Raw genomic sequence first — 15,872 nt, 5'->3', positions numbered from 1 at the left:
GATCATCTATAGAGGATCTTTGACTATTTGGATTAAAATAATGAGTAATTCAAATCACATATATTTTTAATAATAGAGTGTTCTATATAATTAATAGTTCCATTCTAAATCTATAGAGGACTTAGGAGGAATTAATAAGTTAGGACATTTACTTGATAAATTTCGGATCTACTTATTGTAAGCTTGATTACATAGGGCCATGATCCCCACACTAGTTGAGATAATACTGCTTGTAGACTTAGTTAATTGGTTTTAATTAATCAATTATAATTCTAAAATTAGATTATGTCTTATTTATGAATTTTCACTAAGCAATGACTTAATTGTGAAGAAAAGAAGTTTTTGGAATTTATTTGTTAATTAAGAGACTTTATAAGACCTAATTAATTAATAAGGTAAATGATAATTTTATTTGATAATTAATTCTAATTATTAAATAAATAGTTTTGACATCTATAAGATTGAAATAGAAAAATATGGCATTATTGAAATAAAAGATGAATTATGAAATAAAGTGATAAAATTGTAACTAGTGAGGCCCACATGTGTGACCGACCACTTAGTGTATTTTTCCAATTTTTTTTTTTAATCTTTATAATTAATTCGTAAACCGTAGAATAAATGCTATAAAAGGAATAAGATACTCTCTTTCTCATCTAAACCTATCTAAACCTAATTTTCATTATCTGTCAGACAACTAGTAAATGAGAACTCCTTCTATAGTGATTTTGAACCCCTTTTATTGTTCTTCATCAATTCGAGCCATTAGTGATAGAGTACCATGTCCACTCATAGTAAGTCAAGTACTCAATCATAGTGTGGAAGACTGTGGTTAACCAAACTGAAGGAGAGAAGATCTAGGTTCAGATCTTAATAATGCTCTGTGGTAGTAAGGAACAACAAGGGCTAGAGATCTGAACGGAAGGAGTCATATTATTTCGCTGCCATCCATTTAAGGTTTTCCAAACTTTATATATTTTTATTTTATCGTATTAGGATATTCATATTTAGGGTGTTAGATTATAGTTAACAATCAAACATATATGTTAGTAAATTTAGATCCTGGTAAAATAATTTTCAGCAAATAGTTTATAAGTGTTTTATCCGTAGCCCCAGAAAGACAATCCAAAACTGCTTTGAAAATTAAAGGACCAACCACATCCCAATGTTGCTCATAAAACATAGCATTCATACCATGAGGATTTGGACTTTTATCAAGAGTCATACTAAACACTACATTTTTAAATTCTTTCATTGTGAAAGGGGCCAACAAACTCATGTTCATCTCATTTATAACCACTTGTTGTACTGCTTGTAACATCTCTTCAATTTTTAGCGCAGAAGAGAAATAGTACTAAAAAGAGAATTATAGTACCTTTTAGTGTATTTCTATGTTTACACATTTATACTAATATAACCAATGTATTTTTTTTACTTCCCATCAATAAAGTTTTGGGTCATTGTAATAAAAAAAAAAAACACAAATTTCCCTTTTGTAATTAAACAATAAAAAATATTAGTAGTGAACTGCAGTAGGTATTAACATCAAGCGGGGATAGCTCAGTTGGGAGAGCGTCAGACTGAAGATCTGAAGGTCGCGTGTTCGATCTCACCGCATTCGTTTTTTTCTCTCTTTTTTGGTGCAATTTTTATACTTAGCACTACAAATAAACTTTATAAACGACAATAGTTTTAACTAAAACCACATACATACATACACGAGGAGTACGACCAATAGATCTTGTCCCAGTCTCACTCTCACCCTCCGCTATTTGAAGTCCAAACCCAGAGAAATGTGTGCTGTTTTCTTTTACTGAAGGGTTTTAGAGTTTGTTAACTGTAACGAAAAGAAGACAATCATGGCGGTAGAGCTAGAGCAGAGCGGTTCATGGTGTCTCCAAAGTAGCCAATACATTGGTGAAATTTCAGCACTTTCTCTTCTCCACTTCCCGCATCGTCTTTCTTCTCTTCCTTACCTCCTTGCTGGTACGCTTTCAATTTCATATTATTCTTTATTTCTTACTTACACTGATTACCTCTCAATTCAATCTCCATCTTTCTTTCATTTCTCTTCTTCTTTAATCTAACAGGCTCTGGTTCTCAACTTCTCGTCTATGATTTGGAACTGGGAAAGATGGTAAACTCTTTCGACGTATTCCATGGCATTCGCGTTCACGGAATTTCTTCTAGCAACATTCATTCCTCTAAAATTGCCATTTTTGGTGAAAAGAGAGTCAAGCTATATAGCTTAGGTCTTGCCCAGATAGGCCTGGACTTGACGCTACTCCAATCCTTGCCCAAGTTTGGTAGTTGGGTTTTGGATGTTTGCTTTTTGAAGGTCGAAACAAGTTCATCGATTTTTCTTTTGCACATTGTCCAATTGACATTGAAAATTTATTTCCCTTTCCTTTGATCGATCTAAAGCAGGGTCATTGGAGTTCATCTCAAGAACAGGAAGCCAATTCCCATCTCGTAGTAGGATGCAGTGATAACTCTGTTCTTTTATGGGACATGTCAAACTCTAGCGTGGTTCTTCATGTTCAATCCCCCGGTTAGTAAATCATGTAATGTCTTTTTGCAGCCATCACATTAGAGTAGTTCCTTTCTCTAATCAAATTATGTTCGAGTACTTAAAGTTACTAATATATGCATTGAATTTCCTTTTTTTTTTCCACATTATTTATTGGATCGTAGATAGAAGCCTTTTATATTCAATGCGCTTATGGGGTAACACTGACAGTCTTGAAGCTCTCCGTATTGCCTCTGGTACTATTTATAATGAGGTGCTTAATCTATTCTTACTGTGAAAGCTCCTCCAATATAATACTTGCTCTTAGATTTTTAAGTTTTCCCACTCTTCTGAGTGCATTGTTTTCATTGTAGCACTCCTCTATGTTTCTTGTAGCTTTTGACTTGTTATGTACGCTTACATGCTTGTTGAGCTCAATGCCACAAACATATGTGAGCGGATATGGTGGAGACCCAATACTCTTAGTTTTAATCTTGGTAATTAATGTTTACAGTAAATTAAAGAAGTCAGCGTATGCTCATCCCCTTTGGCCTATACTCCCTATGCTTTTTTTGATTAAATTTGTAAAGGGATATTGCTCTTATGTTCTAATTCCCCTGCAATTTTTGAAAAAAAAAAATGGATGCTGAACAGATAATCGTTTGGAAAATGGTTCCTCGAGATGATGGCATGCCCAGCTCTCACTTTTATAATTATGAAGCTGTTCATATATGTAAACTAGTTGGCCATGAAGGTTCAATCTTCCGTTTGACATGGTCCTCTGATGGAGCGAAGCTGGTCTCTGTTTCTGATGATCGTAGGTGAATTGGTTGTTTAAAATTATGCGAAGTATTCATAGCTTCTTAATTATAACTGGTATTTTTTCAATTGGAAATCCTCTTTTTAATTGTTTATGCTTGCAGCGCTCGTATTTGGGAAATAGAAGATAAACCATCAGAATCTGTTGGCATCTCCCTCTTTGGTCACAGTGCAAGAGTTTGGGACTGCTGTGTATCTGATTCTGTGAGCTCAACCTTTATACCATTTATGGGCACTTAAGCTTTTTTTTGTTTCATTTTTTATTTCACTCGTTTTCATATATGTCTTGGGGTCAAGTAAAGAACAACAATAGAAAATATGTACTGATGTTCTGAAACAAAAGTAATAACTATAATTTTCTAACTCTTATTTCTCTCAGTTGATTGTCACTGCTGGCGAAGATTGCACTTGCCGTGTTTGGGGACTGGATGGAAAACAACTCCATATGATCAAGGAGCACTTGTAAGTGGTTTATATGGTTTTTCTTTTTGTTAAATATTCGGAATGATATTACATAATTAGTAAATTAAACTGTGCCAGGAACTGATCATTCAGATTGTGGATGTAGTATTATGACAACTTAAGCTTTCATTTTTATTCCCATGATTGGAAGAAGATTATTACATTATAGTTTTAGTCTTCTATGACCTTTTGGAAAGGGGTACAAAACCATGATTTTTTATTCTCTTCATAATTTGGTGTTATACAGAGGAAGGGGAATATGGCGATGTTTGTATGATCCAAAATTTTCTATACTCATTACTGCTGGATTTGACTCTTCAATCAAAGTGCATCAGCTGCAGACTTCACTCTCTGGAAGTCCGGAGGGACATGCTGAGGCAAAGGAAATTGACAGAACAAACAAATTCTCTGTTTGTATTCCTAGATCTTCGGATCATATTGGGCTAACAGATAGGTAGTTCTTTCGGATAGGAGAATATGAGTTTGTGTGCCTGTAATCATTCTTGACTTCCAAAAAGTATTTATCTTACGCCCAGAATTACATAAGCTCCTTTTTTGCTGTGAGTCATTACCTGGTTCCAGTTTACATCGCAGACAACCATTTTTTTTTTCTTTTTTAAAAAAAGAATTACATAAGCTCCTTTTCTGGAAGAAAGTTTTGTATTTGTAACTATTTTGAATCTTTGATCATGAAGAATCAGTTGTGCCGTAGGATGTTGATATGACTAATATATTTAAATAATATATTTAACGGCTATTCCTGTAATAGCCTCAATTATAAACTGCAATTGGTGGTGTTATGTAGTTTGAACATGTTTCCTTCTTTTCTTCATCAAATTTTGTTATTAACAACTGTACTTTACTCGTTATGCTTACATTGGTGTTACCTGCTAATCTGTCATGTTGCAGTAAAAGTGAGTATGTTCGTTGCTTGCGATTTTCACACCAAGACACCCTTTATGTTTCCACAAACAATGGTTATCTCTACCATGCTAAATTATCTGATAATGGTGATGTATGTTGGACAAAGATTGTGCGGGCTAGTGAAAAGGTGCCCATTGTTTGTATGGATTTGCTATCAAAACCATCCAAGCCTTGCTATGAGGACAAGGATTGGATTGCTGTTGGAGATGGTAAAGGGAACATGACAGTTGTCAGAGTTAGTAATGTTGCTTCTCCTAATGCAGACATCACCCTTACTTGGTCAGCGGAAAAAGAGAGACAGCTCTTGGGTACACATTGGTGTAAGCCATTAGGATACAAGTATGGCTATTTATTCTTCTCTAAAAGTGTCAGTGAATTTAATTTCCCTTGTGTTAAGAATATATGGTGATATGTAAGGTTTAATGATTTATTTTTTCTCCATTTATCATTAGCTATGTTTTCACGGCTGACCCCAGAGGAGCATTGAAGCTATGGAGGCTGTGGGATACCTCACAACCTTTTCCTTATAATTCTTCGGCCAGTAGCAATGTCTCTCTTATAGCTGAATTCACATCTTGTTTTGGAATGCGAATAATGTGTTTGGACGCCTCAGTTGAGGATGAGGTATCCCATTGTTAACTTTTCCTTTGTAATTATTTTGGATGTGATTCATTGTGTGTTTCTTTTCCTATTAATAAGATATGTAATTGGAATGCGTATACAATCACTAGCACATATATGCTTATTGTTTTTCTTTTTAAAGGAAATTTTGTTGAATCATGTTATGTAAATAAATAATTTTAGATGATGGTGAGACGAAGTGAGATGAAAAGCCTTTATGTTTATTTTGAGGAAAGAATAAATAGAGCACTGTTTTAAAGCACATTAACTGCTTCTGAGGACCACCTACAAACTTGTTTATCATTATAAAAGAGAAATGCTCTTGCTATAGATAAGCTTGTAAGTCATTAAGTGAACTTGGTGAGACAAAAAGCTGATTGTATCTTGTTTCTATAAAGTTTTCTTTACGATTGTTGTCTCTACTTTTGTAGGTGCTTGTATGTGGAGATATACGTGGAAATCTTGTTTTATTTCCTTTATTAAAAAGTGTGTTGGAGAGCACAATTGCTGTATCAGATATGAAAATAGCTGCATTATCTTACTTCAAAGGGGCACATGGAATATCAAGTGTCACCAGTGTTTCTGTTTCTAGCCTAAATTCCAATCAGATTGAAATGCGATCGGTATGATTAACTTTTGTAAAGTCTGCTGGATATGTGTATTCTAATCAAAGGAAAAGAAAATTCATGCGCTTCAGTATATAAACATTTCTGTGGATGCAATAAAAGAATATTTTGTAGAAATACTAGCATAGACTGTAGTATTTTAGTAACTAAGCTTCTCACATGTTTATGTATATTGCTTCATCTTCAGACTGGTGGAGATGGGTGCATATGCTATTTGGAATATGGCATAGATAGGCAGAATTTGGAATTTATCGGGATGAAACAAGTGAAGGAATTGAGTTTGATCCAGTCTGTTTGCTCCGATAATAAATCAGATTGTGATTCGTCTATTGCCCACTTTGCAGCTGGTTTTGCATCTGTTGATTTTATGATATGGAATTTGAAAAACGAAACAAAGGTATACTTTTGTTTATCACTTACCCTGTTTTTAGAGAACAATTTCATTCATTAAGGGGAAAACCTTAAATCACCAAGAGGGTCATACATCATACATTTCCAAATGGCCTATAAGATGCAATCTAATCCCAAGCACAACACATCTAGGAGCCTAACTTCATCACAGTATTGGGCCACTTTACTCTTTTATATATATAATTATATATATATATATAACAAACATAAATTACTTTTACTTTTACTTTTATTAGTGCCTGAATGTAGTTCACATATGAGCAGGTCTTGCAAATACCTTGTGGTGGATGGCGACGTCCTCATTCCTATTATGTTGGTGATCAACCAGAAATAAAGAACTGTTTTGCATACGTAAAGGTTTGTTTATGTCTACTTGTTTATTGACAGTTTTAATAGCTAGAATAATCATCTTTGGATGCTGACCTGGAGTAGGTGAAGAACACAATTAGTCATATTATTTTTATTGAAAATTATTAATCATTGACATTTCTATGATATCTTGGCTGCACAAGGAAGGATTTTTGGGGGTCAAGACATATTCTATGTCTCACTTTAATAAAACCAAAATTTGCTTATCTTATTGATTCTTTTAATAGATAATTTTTTGTTGCTTTTATGCTGTGTCATTAAATGCTCCATGTATTTTTACATATCTTTCTCTTTTCTTATTCCGCTCCCTAAAGAAATGTACAAGATTTTACATTTTTACTTTTTGTTTCTACATTAATTGTTCTGCATTCTTTATAGAGTGGACAATGTTGGTTTTTCTCCTTCAATTAGCAGGTTTTTTTTTTTTTTTTTTGAGGGGGTGGAAATGTGTTTAAAACTTAATTTATCTGCATAATACCATTTTGTTTCAGGATGAAGTTATCCATATTCATAGACATTGGGAACCAGAAGGTTTAGGGAAGATATACCCCCTGAACCTGCATATGCAATTCCATGGGAGAGAAATGCACTCCTTATGTTTCATCACAGAAGAATTGCAGCCTGGAGCAAAGCACAGCCTTTTATCTCGATCTAGTTGGATTGCTACTGGCTGTGAAGATGGAACTGTAAGGTTGACTAGGTATGTCTATAATTAATTTTTAAAATATGACGTAAAAATGATTGAGAAGCTCTGCTTTGGTACTATATGACTTGAGAAAAAGAGCAGATTGTGTGTATTTTGCAGAACATTCTATGTAAGCCTTATACTCATAATGTGTAGACTACCTTCCCTCTCTTTCTGTTTTTTTTCTTTTCTTTTCTTTAAAACTTGTCAATTTCTTTGTCATGAAATTGATAAAGTGTTGCACTGATTTTATGTAATCAACTGATTATTATATGTTTTACTTAGATATACTCCAGGTGTTGAAAATTGGTCTGAATCAAAATTACTGGGGGAGCATGTTGGTGGATCAGCTGTGAGGTCAATATGCTATACGTCAAGGATACACGTGATTTCATCAGATCTGGCCAAAAGTACTGTTGCCCTAAACAAAGATGATGTGTTTGTAGAGAATATAGAAAATCCATTTCTTCTGATTTCAGTTGGTGCAAAACGGGTCCTAACTTCTTGGCTGTTGAGGAATAGGAAATTACACAAGACAGAAGACAGTACACTGGCTGGTGAGCAGCATAATGCTACAGAAAATGGCAATTCATCTGAAGTGTCATCTTCTATGTCATTCCAGTGGCTTTCAACTGATATGCCACCCAAATATTCAAGTTCAGATAAATATACCAAAAGTATTGGGAAGGAAACTGGTCTACAAGAGAATGTGCCTGGTATGAAAGCTAACGAAGGTACAGAAGATGGGAAAATGGAGCTGAAATCTTGCACTAGAGACAAATGTGAAGATGATTGGAGATACCTGGCTGTCACTGCTTTTCTTGTGAAATATGCTGGTTCCAGGTAGTTGGAGATTATAATATATTTGTCATGCATACCGAATTTTCTTTTGAATCTGATGCCAAAAAATTATTTGTTTCAGGTTAACTGTCTGTTTTGTAGTTGTCGCTTGTTCAGATGCCACATTGACGTTACGGGCTCTAGTCTTGCCCCATAGATTATGGTATTAATAAAAATATCTATGTTTTGGTTACTTAAGGATTTTCTCTAGCATTTCTCTCGCTAACTGGCATTTTTTTTGTCCTTTGTTACATTGCAGGTTTGATGTGGCATTGATGGTGTCCCTATCATCACCCGTTTTAGCATTGCAGCATGTTATCATTCCAACATGTTTGCCTTCTAAAGGTTAGTCTATTCTTAGTTTAAATCTTCTAGTTGAAACGAAACCTGTATCCCAATCCCACAGTTCATTACAATGCTCTGTTACTGCCCACTCCACAGGTTGAACCTCTAAAAACTCTGAACCTTTTTTTTTTTGAACAACTAAAAACTCTGAACCTTAAATTAAGAGAAAAAATGGAAAAATCCCTTAGTGTAAATTAGGTGGTCTGCAGATTCTTCATTTCTGAACCAAACACACTACCCAAGAGAAAGCTTGAAATGACTTTCTTTGAAAGACCCACTAATTCAGCTTTCTATCTATAATTTTTTTTGTTTTGTATAATAATAATGATAATGATAATAATAATTTGATGATGATAATAATAATAATAATAATAATAATAATAATAATTTGATGATGATGATGATGTTGTTTATGCATCCTAAATGAAGTATGTACTCGAGTCCTGTTTTTTTCTGGTATTTCTATTCCTACTCTCACAGCCTGTCCATGTGGAAAACTATGGCACGCACATTTCTTCATAGAAATTTGTCAAGGACATAATCTTTCACTCTTTAATATTAAAATACTGAAGTTATGGTAGTTTGATAGTTTTGACATTACCTTTCTTTGGATTCTTTGATTCTTATATAATGTTTCATTCACAGAGAATATTCAGGATAGAAGTGTGTATATTGTCATTAGTGGTGCTACAGACGGGAGCGTTGCCTTCTGGGACATAAGTGAAAGTATTGAAACTTTTATGTGTTGGGTATCAGTTCTTCATGTGGAGAAGTTCATTGACTGTCAGAAGCGGCCACGTACTGGAAGGGGAAGTCAGGGTGGAAGATGGTGGAGATCTATTGGCCGTAGCATGTCGAAAAATAGCACAGACAGTGAATCAATCACTGACAAAGCTGGACCAGCCGCTAATCTTGATTTCCCAAATTTTGTTAAACATGAAATACCATCATTGAAAGATGCTTCTGAAAGTAGCACAACAACTTCTTTTGAAGCTATTCATGTTGCCTCCAATAAGTCAGAATTGGACATAGATGATTCTTCATCTGAAATATGCAAAATATGTCCTTCACATGTTTTAAAGAACCTTCACCAATCTGGTGTTAATTGTCTTCATGTTTCAGATGTGAAAGGTTGTCAAAGTCCTGACAATGGTTTTGTTTACAATGTACTTAGTGGAGGTGATGATCAAGCTCTCCACTATCTTAGCTTTGATTTAGAATTTTCATCAGCAGAGCGGAAAACTGAAATAATAACACCAGAAGTGATAAATCCCATCACTGGGCAAGGATGTGCTAAGAACTTTGTTAAATCTTACCAAAATCAGAACCACGGTTATAGGATCAGATTCTTAAATCGTGATAAGGTTCTTTCTGCTCATTCCTCTGCTGTAAAAGGTAAGTAATGTGTTTGAACTATAAATTTCATTCATGTCGAACAGGTCTTTTATTTTATTTTATTTTTACAGCATAGGTACATACAGGAGCCATAGTAAGCATTCAGAATTTTTCATCACATAATTTTTTTGAAAAAAGGAGAAAGAGATCACTTGTCTTAGACTGATATTCCCTCGATATATATTGCAAGCCTCACTTAAGGCGGAGGAAAACCATAGTAAATAAAACAGGAAGCAAAAATAAAAAATGAAAAAACTGTAGAAAAAATTTGTGACAGCAATCACAAAATCCCAGGATTATTACAACAGCACACCCCAATTCCTGCTTAAGTCTGGAAAGGAGAGATCCTCGAAATGTTTAGTTCTTAAGATCCAAGTGACAGTCCAGAATTTGATTCTTTCCCAAACATCCTCCGCAGACCTTTCCAGTCCATAAATAATTCTGCTATTTCTCTCTGTCCACACCGCCCATAACAGTGTCGTAGTCCTCCATAATTTAACTTTCCTTTTTTTCCCCATCGGTTTGCTTATGTTCTCTTTGTGCGCTTCACTTTATCTAAAAAGTTCGACTATTCCGATGCACATGTTCCAGCCCGGAGAGATTGCCATATATGGTCTTCTTTTTTGCAATACTTCATGCACGCTTGCTTTCCTTAAGAATACTAACCATCTAAACACTTTAACTTTTGCTGGTACTCAACTTTTCCACAGGGTTTTAGTCCACTCTAGGTTCTTTGAGCTATTATCTGAAGTGAAGCAAAGGAAAGCGGACTTACAAGAGAAAGAGCCACCATATTTTGGATTCCAACCCCTACTGTCAACCGATAAGTTAGCCAAATTCACATGTTCCACTTGCTGTAACAAATCCATCATACTTGGAACTTGTCCAACAGGTTTCTTCTGAATTTGAAGTCCCAATTTACCACCCTGAATTCACCTTCCTCCACAATTTCCATATCTTTGATGCACATATTCTTTGATCTAACCAATGTGGCTAACTCCGTGTAGGAAGTAAGTAATGTATTCTGTCCAATCCACACATCTTCCCCAAAACGAATTCATTTCCCATTTCCCAATTTGAAGGTTTCCAAGTTTAAGTATTCACCATAAAGTGATGCAATTCCTTTCCAAGGTCCTCGAGAAGTCATTCTCTCACCCGTTTTAGTATCTTAAAAATTCTCCGACATTCCATAACGACTCTTTATAACTCTATGCCAGAGCGATTTTGTTTCCAACAGGAATCTCCACAACCATTTCGTCAACAGGCTCTTATTCCTCATTTCTAAGTTCCCAATTCCCAAACCCCCGCCCTTTCTCGGTCTACAAACTTCCTTCCAATCAATCAAATGTTCCCCTCCCGAGAGGTTACCTCCTTCCCAGAAAAATCTCCCATCATCTTCTCAATCAATTGCACCACCACCTTTGGTGCTTTAAATATGGAAAGATAATAAATGGGTAAAGATGAGAGAGCTGATTGGATTAAAGTCAGTCTTCCTCCCCGAAAGAAAAGAGCATTTCCATCCATCAATCCTTTTAGCACACTTAGAATAAGGCTGGCCTCCAAAAATCAATTCTATTCAGGGATCCTCCCAAAGGCATACCAAGATATTTCATCGGCCATTCTCCTATCTCGCACCCAATAGACGAAGCGCAACTATTAATCACAGACTCATCCATGCAAATACCTAGCAATTGACTCTTGCTTATGTTGACTTTTAAACCCGAGACGGAGCAAAAAGCATTGACCACCACAACCACATTTCTCAACGACATCTCATCATTTGCAAAAAGTATTGTGTTATCTGCGAAATGTAAATGACTAACTTGCACTTTCTCCTTCCCTACCAGAAACCAGACACCTTCCTTGAGTCTATTGCTTTGTAAGTCCTCTACGACCCCGAATTCTTCTCCTAGGTTTTCCATTAACAAAAATGGAGAAAGAGGTTGACGAGATACATCCCATAATCCACTTCCGCCAACTCTCACCAAAACCTTTGCGTTCCAGTACTAAATCGAGAAATTCCCACTCATAGTCCTTTTCAAAATCAATTTTGAATACTAATTCCTTTTTATTCCTGCTTCTGTACTCCTCTACCGCTTCATTTGTTACTTGTACTGAATCCAATATTTGTCTTCCAAGTACAAAAGCCGATTGAGTCTCTGAAATCGTGTCTTCCATCACTAATCGAAGTCTAATAGCCAAAACTTTAGCTACTATTTTATAAACACTAGTGATAAGGTTTATCGGCCTATAATCTTTGATCTTACAGCTGTCAATCTTTTCTGGGATTAAGCATAAGAAGGTCTCGTTAATGCTCCATGGGATTCTTCCTTCCTCTTGAAAAGCTTTAAAACTTTGAATAAATTATCTTTCACAACATCCCAATTGGATTATTGGAAAACGGCTGAACTGTAGTATAATAAATCATCTTTCATCACATAATTTAGTTTATGCAGTATAACTATCAATGTGACAAATTTCTATGCTCTTTTTTCTTGACTCACTAAATTTAATTTCATGAAGGTGTCTGGACAGACGGTTTGTGGGTGTTTTCCACTGGTCTAGATCAGCGAATCCGTTGTTGGCGTCTTGGGGAGCAAGGTAAAATAACAGAGAAGGCCTATGTCATCATTAGTGTGCCAGAGCCAGAAGCATTGGATGCTAGGATCTGCAGTAGGTAAGCAGTGTACTTACCCTATGTTTGGTTGAAGAGAAAAGGGAAGGAAAAGTTTGGAGAAAAAGGTGGATGGAATTAGAAATTTGTTTGGTTGGTTGGTGGTAATCTGATAGTTGATTAATGAATTCTCTTTCTTGATAAAAAAAAATGAATGGAAAAAAAAAGTAAAGAGAATGTTTACAATGTATATTTAACCAAATTACTAAATTAATCTAATTTTTTATTTAAAATAATTTACATCATTTTTCTTTCCTTGTACCGAACAAGATAAAGAAAAATATATTTTATTTTCTATCACCCAAATTTTCTATCTCCCCTACAATTTCTCTCTTTCCATTTTTCTTTCCTTCATACAAAACATAGGGGTAAGAAGGACCTGTCTTAACAGCCGTCCTACTTAAAGAATATTTGTTGCTTTAATAACCTAGTTCTTTGACATAAAGTTCCTCATTTGTTTTTGTCATACAGGGGATACTATCAGATTGCAGTAGCAGGGAGAGGAATGCAAATAGCTGAGTTCTGGTGCAACTCATAAATGAATTCATGAAAGCAGAAGCGATTCGGTTGGCTTGCTTTTTGCCCACTTGGTCATTCCTTTATACTCGTTCCTGGGTACTCTTCATTGCCGAGTGACTTGAAATTTTCTATCTATATGTATTAGTTCCTTTTATTTATTCTTTCTCATTGCCAGATAGAAACTTAGTCACTATCTTGATATTTTGACCATATTGAGAACTTTTGGATGCCTGTATTAGCTGTAACTTGGGTTCCAATTGTATCTTTTTTTTTTCCACAATTTACATGTTATACAATGGATTTGATTGCATATTTTATAAGAGGTTGGGAAGGTTTTTGTTTCTATGTTATGTTTACTTTTGGTAGGTGTGACTAGATGGTTTTCACCTCCCAGGTATGAAGTAGGTGGGCAAGAATCAAGATTCTCAAGAGGAACCTTTTCCAGTACTATAGCAAGTCTATACAATGAAGCCGAACACAGAGAACATGGCAAGCCGTCCATTCTCGACTTCTTTCACCTTGAGCCTGCAAATGCCTCAGGTACCTCTCAACTGGGTTATCCTTATCTCCCAAAGCTCCAAGCCTTGCTCCTATGCACTGCAACAGACTGTTGATAGAGATCGCCCTGTATTTTTGATAAAATGGTGGTATGGTTAATGGTTTCGTCTTTGGTGCCATCTTTATTCTGTAATATCCTTATTGAGGGAGTGAGGGCTTTAACGGAAATTATAAGAGTTTGTCTGATGAGTAATGGAAGCAGGGCATGGCTATAGAATCCCAATTTTTTTTTATAGGATCTGGTGAAGTTAACCTTGAATCATGTTAAAAAGAGGTAGGTGCGTCCTTTTGACACTTAGTACAAAATGTTTTGTATTAGTGTGTAGTACTAAGCACATCAGATAAAAAGAGGTATTAGTGTGTATTAGCATTGCTATTTTCTATAGAGTAATTTGCGGCAAAACCCTCCCAACTATTACTTTACTTGCAAAAAACCATCCAACCTCATATTTTGGTGGGAAAACCCTCCAAAGTACTGTTCCGTTAACATTTTTAAGGTGCCGTCTGTCCAACTCCTAATTTTGCCTACGTGGCAATGACATGTCACTAAAAAATTATCCTATGTGGCCATATTTTACAAAATAAAAATAAAATTTTAAGAGTAATTTGCGGCAAAACTCCCCCAACTATCAATTTACTTGCAAAAAACCATCCAAAAAACTTTAAGGTTGGATGGTTTTTGGCAAGTAAATTGATAGTTGAGGGAGTTTTGCCGCAAATTACTCTTAAATTTTTTGTTTTTTATTTTAATTTTTATTTTGTAAAATATGGCCACATAGGATAATTTTTTAGTGACCTGTCATTGCCACGTGGGCAAAATTAGGACTTAACGAGGCTGAATAGACGACACCTTAAAAATGTAAACGAAACAGTACTTTGGAGGGTTTTCCCACCAAAATATGAGGTTGGATGGTTTTTTGCAAGTAAATTGATAGTTGAGGGGGTTTTGCCGCAAATTATTCTTTTCTATATATGCGGATAACTACTCATCCAAAAAATTAATAATTTCAAAGGATTCTATTTTTTTGGATTGCATCAATAAATTAAGAAAGCTAAAGTTTGAGTGTAGTATAATTTTGTGCAATTTAGAATAATTATAAAAATCTAAAGGAAGTCTTTACTAAATCTGTGAAAAATATTTTCTTCCTAACATTTAATATTTCCTATTTGAGGTCCAAACAATGCAAATAATGGCATTGGGGTTGTTCGCAAAATATCTGATCCAATTCAATCTGTACGATTCAATCCAATTCAATTCGCAAAATGCGGATATCCGCACTTGCGCGGATTGGATTGGATTGAAAAATATAAAAGCCACACTTGTGTGGATTGGATGTTGTTTGACCTCAAAAAGTAATCGATCAAACTTAATCTGCACTTAATTATATATATTTTTTAAAAAATTATAATATATAATATATATTAATTTTTTAGTAATATTAAAAAAAAAAAAGACACAAACTATTACTCCATATACTGTTTTTTAACTTTTTTTTAAAAAAAAATTACAGTTTGAGTTTCTAAAGTAGTTGCAGCGCTAGTTGCAATAGAGGTTTCTATGTAGAATTTCGTAAAAATACAAAAAAAAAACTATTCTGGAATGTAAAAATAAAAAAGCTCCAACTTTTAATTTCTTAATCTTTTCTAGTAATAGATTGAGTTAGTGCATTTTATTTGTTTTGTAATGGAAGATTGAGAAAAAATATTTTTATTCACATAGATACGTACACGTAAATTTAGATATATATTAATATATATGTATATATATACTAGACGTGTGGAGGATGTGCTCCAGGCACGTAATTCCCGTCAAAACTTGTGGGTTATATGTTAGACATTTATATGTATAAACTGAAATATATATGTTTATGTATAAAATGCGAAATTAAATCAAACATATATACACTATATGAATAAAATATGTAACCCTTAAACCTTATAGTTTTTCAAATGAAATATGCTCATTTATGGTTTTGGGCCCAGATCTTTTCTTTGACAATTTTACTCTAACTATATATGGGTATTTATAAAATGTGTACATGTCATCAAGTCGGTTTTCAACCTTATCACAACTCAAAATATGTTTGAGAAACAACTTTGGTTAGAACACGATTC

At 34.6% G+C, this 15,872-nt stretch overlaps 1 protein-coding gene across 4 annotated transcripts; it reads left to right on the top strand.

Annotated features, from left to right (window-relative positions):
- The first annotated feature begins 1,711 nt into the window (after positions 1-1,711).
- On the top strand, positions 1,712-14,160 carry LOC133033200 (tRNA (34-2'-O)-methyltransferase regulator trm734-like). Of its 4 annotated transcripts, XR_009685544.1 has the most exons (21): positions 1,722-1,986; positions 2,091-2,338; positions 2,428-2,551; positions 2,695-2,783; positions 3,164-3,330; positions 3,433-3,532; positions 3,708-3,790; positions 4,038-4,244; positions 4,700-5,053; positions 5,167-5,338; positions 5,767-5,958; positions 6,149-6,358; positions 6,637-6,729; positions 7,233-7,441; positions 7,712-8,269; positions 8,349-8,429; positions 8,526-8,611; positions 9,257-10,006; positions 12,530-12,683; positions 13,152-13,295; positions 13,594-14,160. XR_009685544.1 is itself a non-coding variant. In XM_061107842.1 (20 exons), the coding sequence occupies exons 1-20, from the start codon at positions 1,860-1,862 to the stop codon at positions 13,216-13,218; spliced, it is 4,071 nt and encodes a 1,356-aa protein (XP_060963825.1). In that variant the 5' UTR covers positions 1,712-1,859; the 3' UTR covers positions 13,219-13,542. The 4 variants fall into 4 exon arrangements, 3 of the variants coding, with proteins under 3 accessions (XP_060963825.1, XP_060963826.1, XP_060963827.1); XM_061107842.1 differs by lacking the exon at positions 13,594-14,160 and having other exon boundaries at positions 1,712-1,986; positions 13,152-13,542; XM_061107843.1 differs by lacking the exons at positions 1,722-1,986; positions 13,594-14,160 and having other exon boundaries at positions 2,199-2,338; positions 2,428-2,564; positions 13,152-13,542.
- Positions 14,161-15,872: the final 1,712 nt, after the last annotated feature.

This window comes from Cannabis sativa, unplaced genomic scaffold (assembly GCF_029168945.1).
Source record: "Cannabis sativa cultivar Pink pepper isolate KNU-18-1 unplaced genomic scaffold, ASM2916894v1 Contig3, whole genome shotgun sequence".
Lineage (NCBI taxonomy): Eukaryota > Viridiplantae > Streptophyta > Magnoliopsida > Rosales > Cannabaceae > Cannabis > Cannabis sativa.
Note: the sequence above shows the minus strand (reverse complement) of the source record. Positions and strands in the feature narration are given on the sequence as shown.

Coding starts and splice junctions, on each gene's coding strand:
- LOC133033200 (XM_061107842.1), top strand. CDS start 1,860: ATGGCGGTAGAGCTAGAGCAGAGCGGTTCATGGTGTCTCCAAAGTAGC. Junction 6,730..7,232: donor ACTGTTTTGCATACGTAAAG/GTTTGTTTATGT, acceptor ATTTTGTTTCAG/GATGAAGTTATCCATATTCA. Junction 8,430..8,525: donor GTCTTGCCCCATAGATTATG/GTATTAATAAAA, acceptor GTTACATTGCAG/GTTTGATGTGGCATTGATGG.